This window comes from Mustelus asterias, chromosome 8 (genome assembly GCF_964213995.1).
Source record: "Mustelus asterias chromosome 8, sMusAst1.hap1.1, whole genome shotgun sequence".
Lineage (NCBI taxonomy): Eukaryota > Metazoa > Chordata > Chondrichthyes > Carcharhiniformes > Triakidae > Mustelus > Mustelus asterias.
In genome coordinates, this window is record NC_135808.1 from 77,844,877 (window position 1) to 77,869,794 (window position 24,918).

General features: G+C 42.4%; 1 protein-coding gene across 1 annotated transcript in view; it reads right to left on the reverse strand.

Moving 5' to 3' along the window:
* axdnd1 (axonemal dynein light chain domain containing 1) overlaps positions 1–24,918 on the reverse strand; it is a 177,422-nt gene that overhangs the window by 112,900 nt on the left and 39,604 nt on the right. The window contains exons 8-11 of the mRNA XM_078219193.1: positions 22,521–22,632; positions 21,876–21,997; positions 14,112–14,252; positions 11,398–11,502 (exon numbers count right to left, since the gene is read on the reverse strand). Coding sequence (XP_078075319.1) covers positions 11,398–11,502; positions 14,112–14,252; positions 21,876–21,997; positions 22,521–22,632 — 480 coding nt within the window. The remainder of the gene's footprint in view (positions 1–11,397; positions 11,503–14,111; positions 14,253–21,875; positions 21,998–22,520; positions 22,633–24,918) is intronic.

The window sequence follows — 24,918 nt, forward strand, 5'->3', positions numbered from 1 at the left end:
TTTATATACACTATACAATTTGAAATCAAAACAGCAAATGTTAGAAATACTCAGCACATCTGGCAGTATTGATGGAGACAGAATCATGGTTATATTCAAGCTGATGATCTTTGTTCGGAACACTGTTCATATTCTATTGTCCTGAGCTTGTGTTCATAAGAAGCATTTCTCTAGGATCCAGTTTATTTACTACCATTCATTGATAAGATCATCTTTAAATCACCTTTTACCACATTCCCAGACCTTCTCCTTAGAACAGGTAAGCAATCACATTTATGAACTTCCATGTGCCCTTTCTAAAAGTGAAGTACTGATATCTTGCTTCAGGAAATGGAGAACAGAAGCAAGCTTTATTTATTCTACAAAAGCCACATGGTGTCCAAGATAGCCAGGAGAGCATAAAAAGATATATGAAGTCAGCAAAACTATGAAGAGAATTTGGCCAGAGAGAAGCACATGGAGCAAATACGTGACTTCCCCAGGACAGGGGACTTCCCATTCGTGCAGGGTGCCATAGATACCACATGGCTTTGTGAGTGTCACATCCCAATTCTGAAATGCACCCCAACCAGACAGGATCCTATTCCCTCAATGTCCAGCTGGTGTGCAACCATATTCATGCATCACGCAACAGTGATGTTTTTATTCTGTACCACTTTGTTGTACCATCAGCATTTACATGGATACCAGTTGGGGAACATTTTGGTGGAAGTGATCATAATTGATCATAAAAGATAGACCAGGAATATAAGTTCTCAATTCGGGAAAAGCTAATTTTACTAAGCTGAGATGCAATTTAGCTAAAGTGGACTGGAAACAGATAGTTGAGGGTAAATCAGTGTCAGAAAAGTTAGAGGCATTCAAGGAAGAGATAGTGAGGGTTAAGAGCAAACATGCTCCCTTAAAAAATGGTGGGACTAAGAAATCCATAGCTGGATGCTAAGAGGCTTAAAGGACAGGATAAAGAAAATAATAGAAGCTTATGACAGCTACTGCAGAAAACTTGGAGGAGTACGGAAAGTGTAAGGTGAAATAAAAATGGAAATTAGGAAAGCAAAGAGAGGGCATGGAAATACATTTGCACATCAACTAAAGGAAAATTGCAACTTTGTTTATAAATCAATTAGAGCAGGGGAATGACTAAATAAATAAAGCTGACAAGCACCATAAAGATAAGCTGTATGTGGCGGTGGAGAACATGGATTTGATTCTTAATCAATACTTTGCATCTGTGTTCACAAAAAGAGAGGAACAATACAGACATTGCAATTGGGAAATAGAAGTATGAAATATTCAATGAAATTAACATAGTGAGAGAGGAGAGTGCACCAGCAGATAAGGCTAGAGGTTGCAAAAATAATAAAAATACAGAACTCAAACATACTATCTGAATGCACACACCATTTGCAACAAGGTAGATTAATTTATGATATAAATGGAAGTAAACAGGTATGATTTAATTGCCATTACAGAGATGTAGATGCAGGATGACCAAGACTAGGAACTGAATATTCAAGGGTGTCCTACAATTAGGAAGGATAGGCAAAAAGGAAAAAGAGGTGTGGTGGTGCTGTTAATAAAGGATGAGGTCAGTACATTAGTGAGAAAATCAAGATGTTGGCAGGAAGTCTCCAACCTTGCCCACAGCTGGGATTCTCCAGTCCAACTGCAGTAAATGGAAATTTGGCTGAGCACCAAATTTTTCTTTCTCGCTGTCAGTGGTAGTGGGGTATGCAAGGCTAGAGAATTCCAGCCCTAGAATCAGTTTGGGTGGAGCTAAAAAACAGCAAGGGGCAGCAAACATTGTTAAGGGTTTTGTACAGACCACCAAACAGTAGTGGTAATGTACAACATAGTATAAATCAGGAAATTAGAGGTGCATATAACAAGCGCAAGACAGTATTACGCAGGGACTTCAATCTACATATGGCCTGGGTAAACTTAATTAGCACTAATGCCTGGAATGTATATGAGGTCGTTTTCTCGGACAATATGTTTTGAGGAACCAACTAGAGAATGGATTATTTTAGATCTCGTGTTATGTAATGAGAAAGGGCTAATTAATCATCTCATTGTGAAGGAGCCTTTGGGGAGAAGTGACTATAATATGTTAGAATTTTACGTTAAGTTTGAAAATGATGGAGTTCAAACTGAAACTAGGGTATTAAATCTAAGCAAAGGAAACTAACAAGGTACGATGGGTAAATTGGCTGTTGATACATTGGGAAACTATCATGATAGTAGACAGGCAATGGCTAGCAATTAAAAAATGGCAAGAAAAGCCATGGGCTACACATCACTTTTCCCACCGGAGTTAACACATAGTCAAAAAAAGAAAATTCTACCCAGTATCTGTGAAATCACTACCAGCCAGAGGTAACTGCAAGCTTCAAAGAATAGAACCATCCATAATAGAGAGCAATTAAAGATATTTAAACAACTGTAAGATTTTTATAATCTGTAATATATATGGATTTTTATCCTGTAAGCAGTTTAAATTAAATGGTTGAGTTTTGACTTGTTGTTGGGCATATAACAATCAAGAAAGTTGGGGAAACAGGAAAAGCAGATGTTTGTGAAGAAACAAACATGTTTTATTGTTTTATGACTGAGTTCATCCAAGTTGAGCTGAAGGTGTCGGAAAGGCCGTTTGTTTTTAAGTCAGTTTGGAGGAATGGCTAAAACAGTGTGAACTTCAGATAACACCTCATGTTAAACAAACCATGCATGTTTTAATGGATCTATACCAAAAAGAAAACTTATATTCTCTGATATTGTGATAAGAAATAGTCTTAGCTGTTGATTTTAATAGCTCGAGTTAAGATATTTTGACAAGAGCATGGTTTATCTGTAGCTGGAAGGAGATGTGCCCTATTTTTGTGATGGAATGCAAACTTCTGGAGTTTACGAATTATGACATAGGGGTTGTTGCAAAGATGGGGTGACGTGTCATGAATTGCATCCTATAGCCAATAGGAAGAGTGAATTGCACCATCACTAAAAAAGGAAGGAGGAAAGGGAGACTGGGGGATAAAAGTTGAGAAATCATAATTCTCATTGGCACAACGTTAGAATGGCTTCTGGGGTATGACTCTTCTGGACACAGTTCGACATCACTTCAAAGACAAAGACAAAAAGGGACATCACCTGTGCTGACAACACCAAGATTTCCTGGAATCTTGAGAGATGAGAAACTTCTATGTTGTCTTCACTGCTTGTTGTTAAGTACATGCATGATCTCGCTTAATAAATTCCACTTGATTCGTAAATACTCGTTATTTGTACCTTGTAGGTTGAGCACAGCTGAGGACCCTAGCTTTAGAAATGAGTAGTTTTAACCTTAAAGTTTGTTTAAATTAGAAGGGTTTTATACCTTTGAAATCTAAACCTTACACAACTGCAGCATCAAGTGTGGATTTTTTTCACCACTGCTGTTAAGGACTGCAGTTTTCACAGAATACTTGCAATTAAAGATCCTGGGATCACAATTGCAATTTGCTCACTGCCCCACTGGCCATCCTGTTCCTGACCCTGTACTCTTGTTGTCTACAAACAGTGAGCAGGCCAGCAAGCAAAGAGCTCAAGGACTGGGAGCAGGGCAATGAGCAAAGTGACAGGTGGCACAAAAACAGAAAATGCTGGAAAATCTCAGCAGGTCTAACAGCATCTGTGGAGAGAGAACAGAGCTAATGTTTTGAATCTTAATGACCTTTCGTCAGGGCTGATGAAAGTGACAGGTGGGGTAGCAAGCAAAGTGAGTAAGTGGTGGTAAACATTCAATGGGCAGACAATGATGGTGTCAACTTCCTGTTCCAGGCCCACAATGATGATGTCAGTGACACCAAGTTCCTGTTCCAGTTGGGTGGTTTGGAATACAGTTTTTAAAGAATTTTGAAGAATTAATACATGGTTTACAACAAATATACATCCCTTTGAGGCACAAAACCCCAGCAGGTAACATGATCAAACCATGGCTAACAAGAGGAGTTAACCATTATATTAGACCAAAGGAAGAGGCTTGTGAAGTTACCAAAAATAGTAGTTAGTCTGATGATTGGCAGTATTCTTGGATTCAGCAAAGAAGAAATAGAATATCAAGGTAAACTGGTGACAAAGATAAGAACAGACTGTAAAAGCTTAAAAGCATGTAAAAAGGAAAGGTTACCCAAGGCAAACGTGGCCTCATTACAGCAGAGACAAGAGACAAGGCAATAAGTAAATAGCAGAGAAACTAAATTGACAGAGGAAGATACAAAAAAACTCCCAGGAATACTATAGAACCAAGGGAATAATGAGAACGCAGAATGTAACAATTAGTATTACTAAGATAATATCTGAGAAGTTACTGGGGCTGAAAGTTGAAATCCCATGAACTTGATGATCTACATCACATAGGGGGTAACCTTAGCAGAAAATGGCTGAATGTTGGCCGCAATTCTCCCATCGCGACCCGCAACTTCTCTGGCAGGTCGCGGTGGGAGATGCGTGTCGCCGGCCTTGTATGGGGATTTGCACAAGCGCCGGGAACACATGCACATCTTCCAGAGTCGGTGAACAGTCACCGGTCAGACCATGCTGGAAACTGGCAGGAAGGTAGGCAAGTCATTTGAATCTTTTTTAAATGTATTTTAAATATGTTTAGCAGTTCATTATCAGGAATTTTCAGGTCCTGATTGAAGCTCCCACCCGCCAGGATAACTTCATTCCGGCGGGGTTTACACTAGCTCCCCACATTTGGGGAACTAGCGGGAGACCCTACCGGAATGAAGGGGGGGGCAATCGGGGCCCCCCCAGGGGGTCGGGCGATGAGGGGGTGGTACCCCCTGGGCATGGGCGCCCTGGCAGTGCCAGCCTGTGCCCTGGCACTGCCAAAGGGGCAAAGTGCCCATGCCCAGAGGGTACCTTGGTACTGCCCACCGGGCATCAGGCAGTGCCTAGAGGGCAGGGCCCATTGTGGGTGGGGCCTAGGGGCAATTGGTGGGGGTGGGGGTCCCGCTGCCAATCTGCAGATAGGATCGGTCTGGGATGGAAGGAGGGCAGCGATTGGTGGCTGGGGGCAGATGATCTGCTGGGGAGGGGCCTGACCCCAGGGGTGGGTCTGCCGGAGTGAGGAGGATGGGGAGATCGCCACTGCTAGGGGGGTGTAGGCTGTACATTGGGGCACTCCGGGGTTGGGGGAGGGGTTTAGGGCTGGCCCAGGAATTGTTGTGGGGGCCGTGATCGGGCCGTGGGGGGGGTGGAGGGGCAGCACTGTTGGGGTCCCAGGCTGGCCAGCGATCGAGCTGCCCAGCAAACAGGGAGACTGACAGATCGGGACCACTGCACAGATCGGGACCACTGCAGAGTTCCAGAACTTCAGACTCCGGCGTGAATAGCCCCCCCTGGGCTTTTAATGATATTCACGACTGGGACCACTGCAGTGCACATAGTGTGGAGATTCGGTTGAGGAGCTGAATTGACAAAACAGTCAGGATTTAGAACAGTTTTGCTACCAATTCAGCGCTTTTGGGAGAATTGTGGTCATTGTTTCTGGTGAGAAAACCGGTGTGTTTCTCTCCAGAGGTCACCTGCAAGGGACAAGGAGGATTTTGAGTCCCCGATGGTGAGCGTGAGTGCAAGTTCATAGAATCATAGAATCCCTACAATGCAGAAGGAGGCTATTCAACCCATCGAGCCTGTACCAACAATAATCCCATCCGGCCCCAGCCCCATAACCCTACGCATTTACCCTGATAATCCTCTTAACAGTAAGGGGCAATTTAGCATGACCAATCAACCTAAACTTCACATCTTTGGATTGTGAGAGGAAACCAGAGCACTCGGAGGAAACCCACGTAGACATGGGAGGAATGTGCAAACTCCACACAGATAGTCACCCAAAACTGGAATTGAACCCGGGTCCCTGGTGCTGCGAGGCAGCAGTGCTAACCACTGTGCCACCCTCAATAGTGTTGAAAGAGGTGGCTGTAGAGTTAGTGGAGGCATTGGTGGTCACATTCCAAAGTTCTAAAGATTCTGGAATGGTTCTTGGGAATTGGAAGGTAGCAATTTAACTCCATTATTTAAGAAAGGAGGGAGAAAGAAAACAGGCAACTTGCTAGCCTGACATCACTAGTAGGGAAGATGCTAGAATCTATTATCAAGGATGTGATAACTCAACACTTCAAAAATGTTGGCAGGATTAGAATATAGAACATAGAACATTACAGCGCAGTACAGGCCCTTCGGCCCTCGATGTTGCGCCAATCTAAAGCCCCTCTAATCTACACTATTCCAATATCATCCATATGTTTATCCAATAACCATTTGAATGCTCTTAATGTTGACGAGTCCACTACTGCTGCAGGCAGGGCATTCCACGCCCTTACTACTCTCTGAGTAAAGAACCTACCTCTGACATCTGTCCTATATCTATCACCACTCAATTTAAAGCTATGTCCCCTCGTGTTAGCCATCACCATCCAAGGAAAAAGGCTCTCACTATCCACCCTATCTAATCCTCTGATCATCTTGTATGCCTCTATTAAGTCACCTCTTAACCTTCTTCTCTCTAACGAAAACAACCTCAAGTCCCTCAGCCTTTCCTCATACGATCTTCCCACCATACCAGGCAACATCCTGGTAAATCTCCTCTGCACCCTTTCCAATGCTTCCACATCCTTCCTATAATGCGGCGACCAGAACTGTACGCAATACTCCAAGTGTGGCCGCACCAGAGTTTTGTACAGTTGCAGCATGACCTCCTTGCTCCGAAACTCAATCCCTCTACCAATAAAAGCTAACACGCCATATGCCTTCTTAACAACCCTATCAACCTGGGTGCCAACTTTCAGGGATCTATGCACATGGACACCCAGATCCCTCTGTTCATTCACACTACCAAGTATCTTACCATTAGCCCAGTACTCTGTATTCCTGTTACTCCTTCCAAAGTGAATCACCTCACACTTTTCCGCATTAAACTCCATTTGCCACCTCTCAGCCCAGCTCTGCAGCTTATTTATGTCCCTCTGTAACCTGCCACTTCCCTCCGCACTGTCTACAACACCACCGACTTTAGTGTCATCCGCAAATTTACTAATCCATCCTTCTACACCCTCATCCAGGTCATTTATAAAAATGACAAACAGCAGTGGCCCCAAAACAGATCCTTGCGGTACACTACTAGTAACTGAACTCCAGGATGAACATTTCCCATCAACCACCACCCTCTGTTTTCTTACAGCTAGCCAATTCCTGATCCAAACCACTAAATCACCCTCAATCCCATGTGTCCGTATTTTCTGCAATAGCTTACCATGGGGAACCTTATCAAATGCTTTGCTGAAATCCATATATACCACATCAACCTCTTTACCCTCATCCACCTCTTTGGTTACCTTCTCAAAGAACCTAATTGGGCAGATTGAGCAGAGTCAACATGGATTTATGAAAGGAAAATCATGTTTGACAAAAATTTTTGAGTTTGTTGAGGATGTAACTAGAACAGATAAGGAGATACCGGTTAGATGAGTGTATTTCGATTTTCAGAAGATTTTCAATAAAAGTCCCACAAAAGAGGTTAGTACAGCATATGGAACTGCATGTAATGTAATGGCCTGTATTGCGGATTAGTTAGCAGACAAAAAACCAAAGCAGGTCATTCGCAGGTTGGCAGGCTGTGTCTAGTGAGGTATCATGGGATCACTGCTTGGGCCCCAGTTCTTCACAATATATATCAATGATTTCGATATGGGGACCAAATATTTCCAAGTTTTCTGATAACACAAAATTTAGTAGGAATGTGAATTGTGAAGAGAATGCAAAGAGGCTTCAAGGGGATTTAGACAGGATAAGTGAGTGGGCAAGAACAAGGCAGGTTGAATATAATGTGGAAAAATATGAAGTTATCCAAGTTTGTTTCTAAAGTTATTTCCAAGTTATTTTCTAAATAGGGAGAGATTGGAAAGGGTTGATGTCCAAAGCGACCTGGATGTCCTTGTTCACAAGTCATTGAAAGCTAACATGTCGGTGCGCTGCTCCTTCACCTGCCATGGAGTGCATGTCCTGCACCAAGGCTTCCACTGTGGACACCAACCCTGCAGCCACTCACCTGATGAAGGAGCAATGCTCCAAAAGCTCGTGCTACCAAATTAATCTGTTGGGCTTTAACCTGATCTTGTGAAACTTCTTATTGTGCCCATCTTAAATGTCAACACTCCCACCTCCACTCTTCCTCTCTGTGTCATTGCAGGACAAGCTCAACCACAACAGCCATTAATGGACGCAGCCAACTGGAGTCATGGCCGAGTTAAGAACCCTCACATGCTTTGAGGAACAAGTCCTCGATCTTGCTGGGGAGGAGAAAGAGCGTGGCTGTACTGCTAGTGAAGTGGGGGCAGCAGAGAAACCTGAGAATCATCAACACGTATGCTGTCATTCCTCAAGTCAGCAATCAATGTTCCCTCCGTTTCCCCTGTAATGGACTAATGCCATGTCCCTTCTCTTGCAGGCCGACCAGCAGAACAGACCGGGCCATCCTCACTCCCCTTGGACCCACCGGGCTCCAGCAGTTCAGAGACTTCTCCAACCCCACCACTGAAGAGGCATCACAGCTGTCACCCGCACCTTGCACCAGAGCAGATATGCACATTTCGGTGGGTCCAATAAGTTGGCAGGCTTCTGGGTTACTCACTGGTGAGCACCTCATAATTGAAGATCCATAGCAGGCAGAGGCAGGGACATCCCAAGGAACTGGCACTCGGAGAGATGCCGGAGCCCAGGACTCTGCTGAGCCCCTTATCAATGATGTGCCCCTGGGCTTGGTTGTCCCTTAGCTGCTGGAGCTGCAAAGGTAGAATCATGAGTATCAAGTAGGGATAACAGCAGCCCTCCTCGGCGTGCAAGGTCAATTGGAGGAGTCCCATTGCCTTCTATCTGAGGAGATGGTGCCAGGCACCAAGGCCAACATGGCAGGCTTGGTGTCACCAGTGGAAACCTTGGTGCAGGACATGCACTCCATGGCAGATGACTGCACCATGGTGATGGCTTCAATTGCATGGTGCAGGCACCAATGGAAATCCATGAGTGTCAGCGCCAGAGGACAGTGGGGCTTCTGGAGCTCACTCCAGTTCCCCCTTCATCCCACAGAGGAGCACAGGGGCCCCTGGGAACTCACAGGGAAGAGGATCAAAAAGACTATAGCTGTGAGCCCTTCAGCGCAGGGACCCTGGGTGTCTCCAGCCCACCCGAGACACCCCCCTCCCTGTGAGTGACACACCTCCAGTCCCTGACACTAAGAAGGGAAACAGTCAAACATCTGTGCTGCCTGACAGCAGGCCTGGACCTTCAAGATCCCAGCCCCCTATGGGATGCCTGCCAAGGTAATCTCAGGCAACAGGACATGGAAGTCAGCGGGCTGCCTTAACCTCAGCTGTGGATTCTGGGGTACACCTAGACCTAGTGGGATGGTCAGGAAGATTATGAAACCATAGGCACTGAGTGGGCACAGGTCAATCTAAGCACTGGTCCAGACAGGTCACAATTTTGTTTTGAATGTTCGGCAATAAATTTCACTTTGTTCACCCACAGAGCCTCTACCCTGTATATTCATGCCAAGTTTGGCGGAACCACTGCACTCACCCAACACCTCAACCTTGTGGAATGTGAGGATGGCAGTGTTATGTCCCTCCTACCCTCTTGCCTACCCCCACTGTGGGAGGGCACTCCCTCAGTTGCGATATGGGCAGGAGGACACGCAAAGAACTGCCTGCATACCAGCCTTCACAGCCCCTTTAAAGCAAGGGGTGCACTGAAGGAAGGTAAGTGATTCCTCCCAATCCCTCTCCCTGGAATGGCAATTCTAGGACCCCCACCCCCAGGTTGAACTTATCTATGTCTCCCGCATTCTCTCCATTGCCCCTAAACAGTGCACACTGCAGAGGGTTCTGGCTGCTTGATCGCTCACCTCTGAAATCCCCCTTGGAGGTGAAGGCACCAGGTTCATGCTTTTACAGATCTGTTGTAAATGGCACCAGTGTGATGTCATGCCACCACTCGCTGGATATCCGGTGAGGGGAGGGAAGTCCTGTAGAGAGTGCTTGTTAATGACATACTAATATATTTAAATGAGCTTCCTGTGGGCCCGCAACGTGTTTTGCACCACTCCACGAGGGACCAGTGAGATCAGACCTCGGAAATCCACTGGCATGAGTCGCGCTCTCCAGATTTTGAGCATGCATCGCCATTTCCACAGGCGGAGAGTGCATGCTTAAAATTGTCCCCAGTGTGTTGGCCTTTATTGCAAGAGAATTTGTGTACAGGAGTAAATAAGTCTTGCTGCAATTCCATTGATATTGGTGAGACCACACCTGGAGTATTGTGTACAGTTTAGGTCTCCTTAATACAGGAAGGGTATGCTTGCCATAGAGGGGTTTCATAGAGATTGAGGATATTGGACCTATATTCGTCATAATAGCGATGGTTATGGAGGAGTCTTAAGGAAGTCTGCATTAACTACTTGTAACTATGTACATATACCCAATAAAGGGTACAGGCATGGACCTATCTTCATCTCTAGATCTTAACACGTCTCTACCAACACCACACTGCCCTAGGTCTGGGTCATGTGCCTTCTTACATCACTGTATGGGTGGTACTTTATCCAGTCCCACATTAACTCTGTTTGTAACAGATCCTTACACTACACCTAACTCACATCAGTTTAGTTCAAGTCTTGCATTATTAAAGATTTTATGCATTTACCTTACTGTTACAATCTTAACACTATTACAACATCATTGCTATTGCTGATAAAAGAGACATGTGGTTTCATCTTGCACTCACTGGGACATTTGCAAAACTATTAAATGGAAGGGGAACAACAATTTATACTTCATGAGAAGAGAGTGCTGATTGTCAATCAGATCAATTTGCCAATCAGAGGCAATGCCATGGAGAGTGCAACAGTTAACCAATGACTGATAATTAACTGCCAAGCTTAGTTTCAATTCAAACCAGGCAGGTTGATTTTGATTTGTCAAGGTATTGCCCTGGGGAATGGAGCCAGAGAATGGTTGTCTTCTATTTTATTTACAGTTGAAGCAGGCACAATGTGTTCATATGTTCTTTCTGTGTGCTAAGAACAGGGCTCTGTGTCTTGATATATGTAGCTTCCAAAACACACAAATGCACCGCAAGCCCAACTGATAATCTTAAATTGATTGTCTGTATAATAGACCATGTGAAACTTCAACTTCCTTTTAAACCTGGAGCTGAGCTTCAAACCCATATCCTTTCTCTACAATAAAGCATGACTCTTTCTTGGTGGAACCTCATCCTCAAATTTACAGCATTCGTAGTTTTCCTTTTTAATCTACCATTTATCTGAGTATCTGTGTCAGAACACTGCAGACTCACTTCGCATTTTTCTGGGCATCAAGCAATGCATCCGTTAAGTCCATCTGTGTTTTCTCTATGGTCTTTGCCACCATGTGGTCCCGTTCTCGAAGTTCACCAAGTTCACTGAAAACAAGACACAGAGATGGTGGAATGATAAAGGAGCTAATTACAGTCTGAAGTACTCTGTCTGTATACATATTTTAATGTCCACTTTAGCAATTTAAAGTCTCCAGGATTCCAAAAGTATGCTGCCGATTTTCAATAGCTGTGAACTAAAAGTAATGACTTAGATGTCACTACTTACACTGTGATACAAGTAATAAATATTTCCCAGACTTTATCCTTGGTCTGTGCCGAGTTATCTCTCGCCAACTGAAGTGCAGGAAAGGTACAATTGACCCTAGTGTCAATGGCCTGAGGAAAATCAGCCTATTTTCGTACCCACTGATCACCTACATTGATTCCTGCTGAAAATACATGTATAGGTATCACAGGAGGATAGGATCACGAACAGATTGGCTGCTTGTTATAAAATATTGCTGAATTCCATTGATTGGAAAGGGACATTGGGCAGATTACTGTGGTATTCCAATAATAGCTGTTTCCCTCCTGGTAATGAAAGTTAAAATCTATCTCTTTGATGTCCCCTCTCTCATAATCTCAATATTCATGTTGACACATGAAAACTGCTGATCTGGGCAAAGTAACGTAGACTCAGAGCCAGACACCAGGGTAAACCACAGTTGGAATGCATATCAGATAATACCACACCACTCGCCCATTACCTTCCATCATTTACTTGAACAGGCATAAAGCTTATGTTGAAATACTGATGAAGGAGAATGTAATGGGGCAGTTACTGCCATACTGGTCATGCTGGTATACATGGGAAGTGATGATTTGAAGGGAAGTTTAGCATCCATTTTCCTGGACACCATTCTTCCACAAAATGGCATTAGATCCCTGGCAGAATCATACCATATTTTTTCAAAGTATCAAGCTCAGACTGAAAACCAGAGCATGCAGCTTTCCAGCTGCTTGGTCCAGTTTTCTCTCCAGATCTTGGGCCTCACTGAGTAAAAGAAAAATGAACAGGCAGGGTCTGATAGAGGCAGCAAGTCCAGTTCTAGATATTCAGTTCACCTCAACATGCTCCACAGAGATCGGGTGTCATCTTTAAAGGGCGCCCTGATCAGCACTGAAGTGGAAGTATCATGGAATTGTCAGGGGCACAAAGGTATCAGGGGCTCCCTCGCCCCAGCACAATCACCGGGGGTCCTCCCCCAACCACCACACAAGGATCGCTGGTGTTCCTCCCCTCATTGCCTGTTCCTTCCCATGCCTGCAAATTCAGAACTGTTATCAGGCAGCCCTTTTTCCTGCAAAAGATTTTAGATATCCGGATGTTGGTTACTGGAAGCCAAAATCCTCAAAAATTCAGGAATCAATAGATGTCATAATTGGGAGACTGTAGGCTTCTACAGCAGAATAAATTAAATAGACTGTGGATTTTCATCCTCAATATTTTATTCCATTAACATGCATAATACAGGGATAGATTTTCCACTCAATCATTACCAGTGGGGAAGGGGGAAAATCCAATCAGCCTGTCCTACACATTTGGTTCTCGAACCAAATCCAGCCAACAAAGCTTCAGGTGATTCTTTCTACCTTTGCACTTTTGCACCTTGAGCTCAGCTTCAATTCTTTACAATTCCTGTGGCTAGATGGCTGTTAATGGGCTGCCCCCTGATAAGGGGATGGAGCGCGTTTTCAGGCTTCCACAATTACCATATTTTCATCCACGCCACCTCCTCGAACTGACCATGAGGCCCATCAGCAGAAGACCAACCTGTCCATTGGATGATAGCCTGCCAACCCACTTGGTGATTGCACTGGGCTGAAGAGGTGCAGCAAGAGGCATTGTAACTGAACCCATCCCTCTCCTAATTTCTGCTGGACTATCTCCTTCCTTAGACACCCCACTTGTATTATCAAACTCAATGTACTGGGGATTGTTGGGCAATCCACAATAAGATTCACAATTATAATCCAACCTTAGAAGTTAACCAGTACTTGAATAGCAAATTTTCTTCTGAATAATATGTATTCTCCAAAATGACCCTGATTTAGCAGTCAGCAATGAAACATTTGCATTTGAGATGGATCTCAAAGGAAGTGACCCACAAAGATTTAGTGATATATTGTGGATTTCTCCTTCCCAATGTTTGTTTGAATCTGGTGCCAAAAGGATCTGTAGGCATCCAGCAACATTGTCATCAAGCAAGGTAAGCAGCCAGTAGGTCATCTGCATTCACATGTGCGACTTGAATTAATTGACCAGGTTGTTCAGCATCATAGCCAAATCCAGACTTGTGCCTGCCCCCTCCACACATATCCATAGACATACACCTTAAGTAGAGGCTCCTGAACAGGGAATAAGACTGCAAATCCTGGTTGATCTCTTCCACTTACACCCTACCCAAAAGCAGCCACTATTGTGCTGGCTGAGAGCAACTAACTCATCATGAAATCAGGATCAAATCTGGGATTTTCCTGCTTTGACTCACTACTAAATTTGCTGAGCCATCAAGTGAACTCCATCCATTTACTTCCGTACTGTTCTTGTACTTATGTACAAATTGGAAATTATTTTATTTGCAAATTGACTATTCTTGGCATTCTGTAAGAAACAGAATTTATTGATTGGCCCTGTGATTAAAAATAATTACCTGTTAAGTTTTTCAACGGCATTTTGAAAGACAAACAGCTCCACAATAAGTTGCTTGTCCAACACTCGTTGCATCATGATTTCGTTGTGCATGTTACTCAGGTGGCGAGGAATATAGTCCAGTAAACTTACATATCTCTCTCTGGGAGGAAAAAGGAATCAAAATATTAGAATATACGTCAAACTAAAATATTCAACAAAATCATTGTATTTGTTTTTTGTAACTTGTTCTCTCCCTAATTTTGATTCATTTTATCTTCTTCTCTAGGTATGGGAAAATTCAGTCACATCAAATTACATTTACAGTCAAGTGAGTGAATGAATGTTTTGTCCATGGGATTCTGCCAATTCCACTGAACAATCAGCCATATTTTGTGCTCTCATACCCTCAAACAAATGCTTGCCAACTTATTTTCCTTCATCCTGGGTAATCAACTCTTGTCAGCTTGGTACCATGATCCATTAGTAAATACGAACTAAGAGTTAAAGAGTTAAAAGACCAAAGTGAAGTGGTGGAAGAGTTTGCACATTTGTGAAATAATATGTCTTTTGGGATCTTTTAGCTTGGTGTAAATTTTTGTTTGAAAATGTTCCTGTGAAGCTCCTTGGAAATCTTTTCTATTTTAAAAGGGGCTGTGTAACTACAGGTCATGATTGTTGTCACTATTTTTAATTCTGGCATCTTATGCATTCTCAATGTTAATTGCTCCACCATTTATGGCCATACATTCAGCTGCCAAGGCTCTTAGTTCTGGAATTCTCTTCTTAAACCTCTCCACCTTTCCACCTCTCTCTTTAACAAGCATTTTGGGCATCTTTCCTAGTATCTCTTTATGGTGGATTGGCTCAAATTTTGTTTGATAAGGTCCTGTGACATGGCTTGGAATGTTTTCCTACCATAAACATGCTGAATAATACAAACTTGTTGATGATTTCCCAATTGTTCTTCATCAGTTGTTAGTCCCACTTCATTTCTTCAAACTAAAGCAAGTACTGGTTCTTTCATTGTTGGATTAGAAATACACTTAAATACAATACAGAAAGTGCACTACATTGTTAAAAATCATCTTTCAGAAGAGAAATTAAACTTAGTTGCCCCTGTCAGATGCATGTAAAGGATTTTATTGGGGATATTCAAAGAAGGTAAGAAGTCTAACAACACCAGGTTAAAGTCCAACAGGTTTATTTGGTAGCAAAAGCCACTAGCTTTCGGAACCCATATTCAAAGAAGAGCAGAGGATATTTTTCAGTATCCTGGCCAACTTCAATTAACACTGTTAAAAACATTAGCTGATCATTGTCCTATTGCAGTTTTGGGGAATGTGGGTGTAGTACAAGGGTCTGGCATAGAAAAGATTAATGTGAAACTGAGTAGATTACCGTCCACATTGTAATATGAAGGAACATATGACCAAGTCTGGGAGTCAGTCTTATACTGGACAAAGCCATCTATAGAAGCAAACATGGAGATAGCCCCTAGCTTAGACCTTATACTGTATATAAGACACAAGGCCTGTTCGTGAGATCTACTGAACTTCACACAACATCTTACAACACGGTGGCAGCTACTGGAACAACACAGAATATCACAGAGTAGGAGATGAAATTTAAAACCTGGAGGACTAAAAAATCAGATGCTTTTTGCCAGGTCAGAATGCTTAAGTGAATGAGCAAAGGGAGAATGCCAGACAAAAGTTCTAAAGCTGGATTGGAAACTGAAGGCAGAACTAAAATTCCACATGCCATTGAATCCCATGGAAATTGAGCTTCAATACCCAGAGTGCAGAGTCAGAAGACCTAAAAAATGTAAATTCTTGGCCAAAATGAGTTTTAAAGAGCTTTCAGACAGCAGCAGTTAGAATTGCCATTTTAAAAGGCAACACAAGCAGCTAGAGTCCCAGGTCGGTACATGAACATTCAGCTGCCAAGCTTGCTCTAATCGAAAATTTAAAGTAAATATTTAAATAAAATCACTTTAGCGATTAAAAATTTATGAAAAGCCGGGAATCCACAGTTCTATGACCCAGAAATAATTAAAAACAGTAGGAAATACCCAAAAAGGTCACTGCTGAAAATTTTTTTTAAAAAAGATCACGAATATCATTAATGCAGTAGCCCATCAAAACCTGAAAACACAGGAAGCTTCATTGTGAAGAAGTGAACGACCATGCCATATTGGATTTATGAACATTCCTTAAAGCTCTATATACATTTAAAATTTAATAACCACTGATCAAAAATCTACTCCATCAGACCAATTTGGGCCCATTTAGGGACCCAGTCTAATCAAATAATTACACTTCATGGAGAATGAACTTTTTAAATTACCAAGTACATCAGGTCTAAGAAGGAAATCAAAAGTTTTTTGAAGTTTATTTATTAGTGTCACAGGTAGGCTTACATTAACATTACAATGAAGTTACTGTGAAAATCTCCAAGCAGTCGAAATTAATATGCTTTTATATCAGCTTGACAAATTTTCTTACAAATAATCCTAATGGAACACATTGACAAATCCTCTGCCAGCTTTGACGAAATATTAGAAGCCTTTGACAAATATTTTAATCTTCAAGTTGTGGAGCATGTAGTGCTTAAAAAGAGGAATAGAAAACCTCCAGTGAAATAACAAAAGGGCAAAGGTCATTACCCAAGCAAGCCACACAAAGGTGCCAGAAAGGCAGAGAACCTCATGGAATTCTTAAAAATAAATACTGACATATTTCCTAACTGTAACAGTAGGTGACAATGCTGAGCCAGCTGACAGTGGATGAGCAAAAGGTTGTGGATTGTTCTACGCTGCAAGTAGATAATAAAGCCACGTGTAGTACTACCATAGAACTGAAACAAGTTAAGACTCCACTGGAGGCAGACCTAGCTAACACTCCTTCCAACCTCCACAACTAATGTCTTCAGTAGGGCATTGGTCATCCTGGAACCCTATTTCTGCCCTGGTGTCCTAATTTCTAAATTTCAGCATCATTATTTGATGTAGTTTCCTTTTAAGAGGGACATCTGCTTTTAAGAACGAGCCTGCTGTACCACATATTCTGAGCACATGACTGTTCAGCCCCTATGGAACAAAGAGACAGCATGAAATACCATCAGCAGCACAGAACCCACTTCGCCCCACACTGCAACCATTGCATAAGGTGCGAGTGCCAAGTTTGTTTGTACCCATCTCCAACAGGATCTGCCGAGGTGTCAATTACAAACTCATATCCATAAAATGGGGCAGGCAAACATTAAACGCAAGAAATCAACAAAGCAGCCAATATATCCAAAAACTGAAAGGGTTCACTGTTTGACCTCCGAGCTTATTACATTTGCCTTAATACAAACATATGAATTAGGAGCAGGCATAAGCCAATCACCCCCTTGAGTCAGCTCTGCCAATCAATAAGATCATGACTGGTCTGATTGTAACCTCAACTCCATGTCTACCCTGATAACCTTTCCCCTCTTTGCTCTTCAAGAATCTATCTATCTCTGCCTTAAAAATATTCAAAGACTCTGCTTGCAGTTCCTTTTGAGGAAGAGTTCCAATCTTCAGAGAAAAATATTCTCCTCATCTGTCTTAAATGTATGATTCCTAATTTTTAAACAGCGAGTCCTAGTTCTGGAATATTTGGCAATAATGGAACTTTCAGGATTATAGACAGCTTGGGGGCACTAACAAAAGTGATCTGTTGTGCAAAACCCAAAGAAAGTATCTGTGGTAATAAAAATAAATGCTGCAACACTCTTGACCAGTGTTCAGTAACTGAGCCCATCTGTGTTCTGAGTGCAGTCCACGAGTCATTTCGCTAACCTTTGTCCATGCGCGGGGTTGCTATATTCCACAGATTTCCGTCCACATAGTTTTTTTTCCTACCAGTATGACTGAAATGATGAAGCACGTAAAGCGTGGGCAAGAGAAGGGAGGTGCATGGTAATTGCACACAACATCCACTGTGAGAGCCGTGCCTTCCCTTTGCATCCAAACTGTAAATATTTCCTACATTTAAGCTCCAACTCCCAAATACTAACTTGTTCAGCATTTTCCTGCTCATCACTTGCCTGATCAACACACCCTACAGCTCTATTCTTTCCTTCCTCTCCGGGTACCTTGTTACATACCCATCTAATCAACTAATGCTATCACTCACCTTCAACTTATTGACATCTCACAGTCACTCTCCACAATAGGTGTCATTCCCTCCTCTCCTTACAATTCATTTCGAAGCTCATAACTCTGTTTTCTCTCCCTGGGGGAGAAAAATATATACAACTCTGAGAAGAGACAGAGACCCAAGAATGGTCTTCCTGTGATAGCTATGCTGACAGCCACTGGCAATGTATGCTTACTTGATCCACTATGAGTGAGGTCCTTTTCCAGAATGTTGTAGGTGCCAGAAATGACCTGCTGTGAAAGCCTGAGCTTCATGAAGCACTCGTGTTGATTAATACTGTGAAAGCTAATCCCTCCCTTTTGACTATGTAGAGGATATTGCCTCCTTCAAGCTGAATCTCTGTCCATTCCCTCTGTCCTGTGGAGCAGCACATTGCGAAGGAAGATGTGGCAGGTGCTGCTGCTAGTGTTGCTTCTGCCTCTCCTAGTGTTGTCCCTTTTTTTTCCACATCAGAGTTCCAAATTGGATTTGCATCAGCTGCATCCAAGTTGCGATGAAGGCTGACAGCAGGGAAGATCAGGTCATGGTGAATAAAGTTAAAGGTAGATGAAATAATGTTCAAAAAGTTGAAAATTACCAATGTAGCAGTGAAAGTACTCCCTTGCAACAGCAAAATGATTACAAGTCTTTAATATAGGTAAGCCAGCAATCATGCCGTGTCACTGCTTAAAGGCTTTGAAACATGTCAGTTCAATTGATCAATAACTCCGAGCTGCATGCCAGCCTGTTGGTCTTGGTAAGTTCTACAGAACTTGGGAAATCCATTTGTTGGCTTTTAAATCTAGGATTCAGAGTTAAATGCTCAATTAGTCAATCATTAAAATATTTAGATGACCAACCGACAGCTTCACAGGAATTTCCCCTAATTTCAGAACGTATCCTGGTGAAATACGGAAGTGGGTGGGATCATGTAATGTTTTTTAAGGACTTAACCTTCTGACTGCAACTGAATCCATATTCTCTTGGCAGTTAAAATTCCACTCACTATGTTTATTAGCTCCTATTTTGACCAGGAACATAAATTAAATAGGTGCGAGTTGTGAGTAATAAACGTCCCTTAACTTCAGTAGCATGAAGCCTGTGAGATTTCAGATCTCGAGTCTCATCTGCATATCACTGCTCACATTCCTGCCTGCTTGACAAGTAGTAGTGGCTGGTCAGTAGATGGGAATGGAATTTCAGGTAGTCAGAAGAACAGTCACTGACAAACAGGTAAATTAACATAAATAAAACAGAAAATGTTGGAAATACTCAGGTCAAGTAGCAGTTATGGAGAAGAGAGGGAAACTTTTCAAGTCACTGGCCTTCTAACAGAACCTGATTTTGGTGATGTTAATGAAGAGATAAATATTGGCCAGGATATTAGGGACAACTCTCCTGCATTTCATAAATAATGACATGGAATCTTTTACCTGAGAGAGCCAATAGGACCTTGGACAAACATAACACCTGAAAGTGAGCACCTCTGACAGTGCAGCAATCCTTCAGACTGTTAGCCTAAATATTATGTTCAACTCTATGCATTGGGGCTTAAGCCTTCAACCTTCTGACTTAGTAGTTAGTGCACTACCAACTGAGGCACAGTTGACATAGCCAAGTCCAGGACATTAGTGTATATCAAAAAGAGCAGCAGTCGTAATACTAATCCCTGATGAATACCAGAAATATTAAATATTAAGAAGAACAATTAAGTTGTTTTTTAAGTTTTTATTTATTAGTGTCACAAGTAGGCTTACATTAACACTGCAGTGAAGTTACTGTGAAAACCCTCCAGTCGCCACACTCCAGTGCCTGTTCGGGTACACTGAGGGAGAATTTAGCAAGGCCAATGCACCGATCCAGCATGTCTTTCGGATTGTGGGTAGAAACCGGAGCACCTGGAGGAAACTCACGCAGACAAGGGGAGGACGTGCAGACTCCACATAGAGTGACCCAAGTTGAGAATTAAACCCAGGTCTCTGGCACTGTGAGGCCACTGTGCCGCACCACTGTGCCACTGGGCTGCCCCTATTATTCAGCATTACTCTCTTTTCTGTCCCTTCTGTCCCATATCCATGCTGACATTGTTCCTTTAACCCCAACAGCTTTAATTGAATAGTGACATCTTATTGCTTTCGTTTCATTAAAGTAAGTAAAAGGATCTGTTTTAGAAATATATACATTTTCTATATCTGATTATTCACCTATTCATCTTTTGATAATCTGCTTAAATTGTTCTAAATAAATTTGCTTATTAATAAATACAAAATTAGATCTGATGTTGTACATCCTTTCATTAGAGAGATGAGTGAGCCTTAAATTATGGCCGGATTCTCCCAAAAAAGTTCTAAGTTCCCAACGTGTGGGAAAATGGGAGTAAAACCCGCTGTTTTTTTTTAAGCGTGATTTTCAGAATGAATCTCTGACACACTGCATCACAGAGTGCCTCAGCATAATTCACTCGGGGAATCTGTGGGCAGGCCTATTCCTGCCCAAGACGCCTGCAGCATACTGCTGAGCGGGCCGCTGAGCATGTGCCAATCTGTCAGCGTCGAGATCAGTGATGCACACAGTGGCACCCCATTGCTGGCCTCCCGATCGCTGGCCAACCCTGCAATCCCAAAATCTAGCCCCTATGTCCCCTCCCTCTAGCCCCCATGGCCAACCCCGATCTCCCTGACGCCAGTTCTTTGCCCACCAGTCCCGGCCTCCCCCACGCCCCCCCCCAATCCCGATGATGAGCCCTGCTGTTCCCCCCACCCCCCCAAACACCCCTGCCAGCCCCAATCTTCCCCTCAATACCACCGACCACCACTGCCCCCCCCCAACCCAGATGGCCAGCCCCAATCGCCTTTGTCCCTCCCTTCCCCACTGATCCTGATTGCAGAGTGGCAGCGGGTTCCCCCCCCCCCCCACCCACCCCAACAGGGGCATCCCCCTTCCTCCTGACCTCCCATAGGGTGGGGAAGGGGCTTAATGGCCTCTCTTGCTTCTTGCGCGGTCAGGTCGCCTCTTCCCCATCAGTGGGGAACAGGAGTAAACCCTGCTGGAGGGAACCATGCCCAGCGGGGTTGTGGGCCCAGGGACTTCAGACCCAGCCCCGCTAATCATATGGAAATGAAGATTTCCATATTGTAATCAGCTGATTACCCAAAAAAAAACTTAGCGCCGGAGATGTGCAGAGGCCGTGACGCCCAGCAGGAAGCCCGCGAAATAGCCCCCGCTGATGTCTCCTGGCCTGCCACGCTACTCGAGCAGCGCAACAGGCTGGGAGAATCACCCCTTATGTTTTTCCACAGTACTTAATTTTATTATTACTTTAAAGAAAATATCAGATTCAGTTTGTAAATTAAATAGCAGCTACATGATTACAAATGCAATCTGATTGTTTGTTTGATCATGCATTCCCAATAATGTATCAATGCTACAAAGGAAATTGAGTACAAGTGCACATTTTTGCTCATTGACTACAATTCACAAATAACAGAACAAACACTATTACTACACATTATCTACAACATGTTAAGTAATAGCTAGGCTGTAAAATTTCAGAGGAAGTGATAATGCATAGAATATAGTAATCCTCTAATCATCAATCTTCTACAGTAATAGCAGACCTGATTTTGGATAGAAGTTCTCCTCGCTCTGCGCAATCCACACTGATTTGACGAATAAGTTCATGGAATACAATATTATAAATGTTTTGCTCTTTTTTCACAAGGTCCAGCAAATGATGCATCTGTACAATTGGAAACCACAACAAAGTAGTTAGGAAATGGAGTTAAACAGAAGTGAATTTGTGAATTCTGTTCAATTAGTAAAATGATACAAACAAATCAGATCAGCCATGATCTTATTGAATGGCGGAGCAGGCTTGAGGGGCTAGATGGCCTACTCCTGCTCCTATTTCTTATGTTCTTATGTTCTTAACACCTTCAGTGATCCAGCCACCATATCTGACAATATTTTATTTAAACAACACAAAAGGTTTACTAAAAACAACAGTGTATAGATGTTTACACTATCAGTAATTGAATTGAAGACCCAGAATGCAAAGAATGGAAACTAAATCAAGATGTGTGAAGAGGTCAACAGGGACAGGAGGAAGTCAGGAGTTGGTGCTATACCGAAGTGACAGGTGGGTTAAATCTGCCAAAATAGTATCCAAATTGCTCCTGGTATTTAACAAAAGAGTATGATGTTTCCCCTGTGTGTTTCTACTGCATGTGTCACAGTTATAGAACTAGCATTTAAACCAATACCTGTGTTTCCTCTTTGAATTGCTGTTCATTATCTTCATTAAACCCAACCTTTTCCAGCATTGCATCCATCACCTGAGACAGCTGAATGGCCTCAACTCGACCACTGGGTTTCCTGAAAATATAGATATAATGCCAAAATTACATAATGATATTGGATCAGCAGTTTCATTTTTTTTGAGTGGTGGTGATCTTTTATGCTCATTAGCGTCAATGGTGAGTACAGTCGTTTCCTATTTGTTGCCATCTGTTACAATTGAAGATTTCCAACTTGGGTACAGAGCATTCTAAGTAATCCTCTGTTTTTTGGGAGAAGTTTGCTTAAAAAGAAGTAAAGACATTAGAGTGAATTACAAGGACATATGAAACAGGAACAGGAGTAGGCCAAATGGCCCCTTAAGCCCCCTCCACTATTTAATACAATTGTTGCTGATTTTCAGCTTTAACTCCACTTTTCTGCCTGCACACTCCCCCCCTCCTCCGCCAAACCCTTGAAGACCTGAGAGATCAAAAATCTGTCTATCTCATCCCAAATATATTCAACAATGGAAAACCTACAATCCTCTGAGGCAGAGGACTCCAAACATTTACAACCCTTTGAATAATGAAATATCTCATCTCAGTCTTAAATGATTAGCCTCTTACCCTGAAATTGTGCCTCCTACCCCATATCAGCAAAACCAACCTTTCAGTTCTACGCTATGAAGACCTTTCAGGATCTTGCTTGTTTCAATGCGATCACCTCTCATTCTTCTAAACTGCAGAGAACATAAGCATATAATTTACTCAGCCTCTCACCACAGAACAACCCTCTCATCATAGGGATCAACCTCGTGAGCATGCACTGTTCCACTTCCAATTCATGTTTGTCCTTCTTAAATATGGAAACCAAAAGTGCACACAGTATTCTAGGTATGATCTTACCTAAGCCCTAAACAATTGTAATAAGACTTTCTTATCCATGTACTCCAAATCTCTTGCAATAAAAGCCAACATGTCAGTTGAAATCTGAATTGCTTGTTGTACCTGGATACTAATTTTCTATATTTCTTGTACAATAGTACTCAGTTCCCTCAAATTTACAAGTTTCATTTTTAATTTTTCTATTCACGTTCTCTGAAATTTTACTGTATTCTATTCCATCAAAGTAAATAACTACAGTTCCCCACATTATACATCTGTCACCTTGCAGTCCACTCACTTAACCTGTCAATACCACTTTGCAAACTCTTTGTGTTCTCCTCGCAGCTTAAGTCCCAACTAGCTTTGTTTCTTCAGCAAATTGAGATAAATCGTCCTTAGTCCATTTGTCCAAGTCATTAATATAGACTGAAAATAGCCAAGACCCCAGCATTGATCCTTGCAACATTGCACTAGTTACAGCCTGCCAATTTGAAAATGTCTCCTTCTTTGCTCCCCATCCACTGACCAATCCTCTCTACAAAGCTAATACATTACCCCAGCCCTTGTCTCATTGTGCGGTACCTTATTGAATGCTTTTTGGAAGTCCAAGAAAACTACATCTACGGACTCCCCTTTATCTACCCCATCAGTTACATCTGTAAAAATCTTAAACATATTTGTCAAACACGATTTTCCTTTGATAAAAATGTGTTGACTTTGTTTGATCATGCTATGAGATACCAAGAGATAAAAATTAATTGAATGATTCCTAAAATATTGCAATCCATACATGTGAAACTTTAAAGGTTTGTGAACAACATCGAAACCCTGAGATCAATTACAATAGGGTAATTCAATAAATCATATTTAATTCTTTGATCATAATTTATTACCCATGGGTTGGTGATGGGTAATTTTCCAATAGGTGCCTCCTGTATTTGCCAGAATCACTAAATTGAAAAATCTCATCAATATCTAACAGTATTAAGATATCCAGACTGTGGTCAACAAACGAGCAGGGGGGACAGGGCTTAGTCGGATAAGAGTTTGGCTCAGGGCTGATCACAAGACCACCAAATTATGTATTTTGTAATTTCTCTGGTCCATCATTGACCATAAACCCAACAGATATTTCTGAATAAATTTATTTGAAAACATTAGACCAAGATGAGGAGGAATTTCTTCAGCCAGAGGGTGGTGAATCAATGGAACTCATTGCCACAAAAGGTTGTGGAGGCCAGGTCATTGAGTGTATTTAAGTCAGAGATAGATAGATTCTTGATTGGTAAGGAGATCAAAGGTTCGAGAAAAGGCGGGAGAATGAAGTTGAGAAACATATTAGCCATGATTGAATGACAGAGCAGACTCAATGGGCCGAATGGCCTAATTCTATGGTCTTAATTGAAAATGAAATAATCTACAGATTTCCCTTTCTGTTTACTTGAATATGATTTGCCAAACCTGTTGATCAAAACATATGTCTATAACAGAAAGCCAA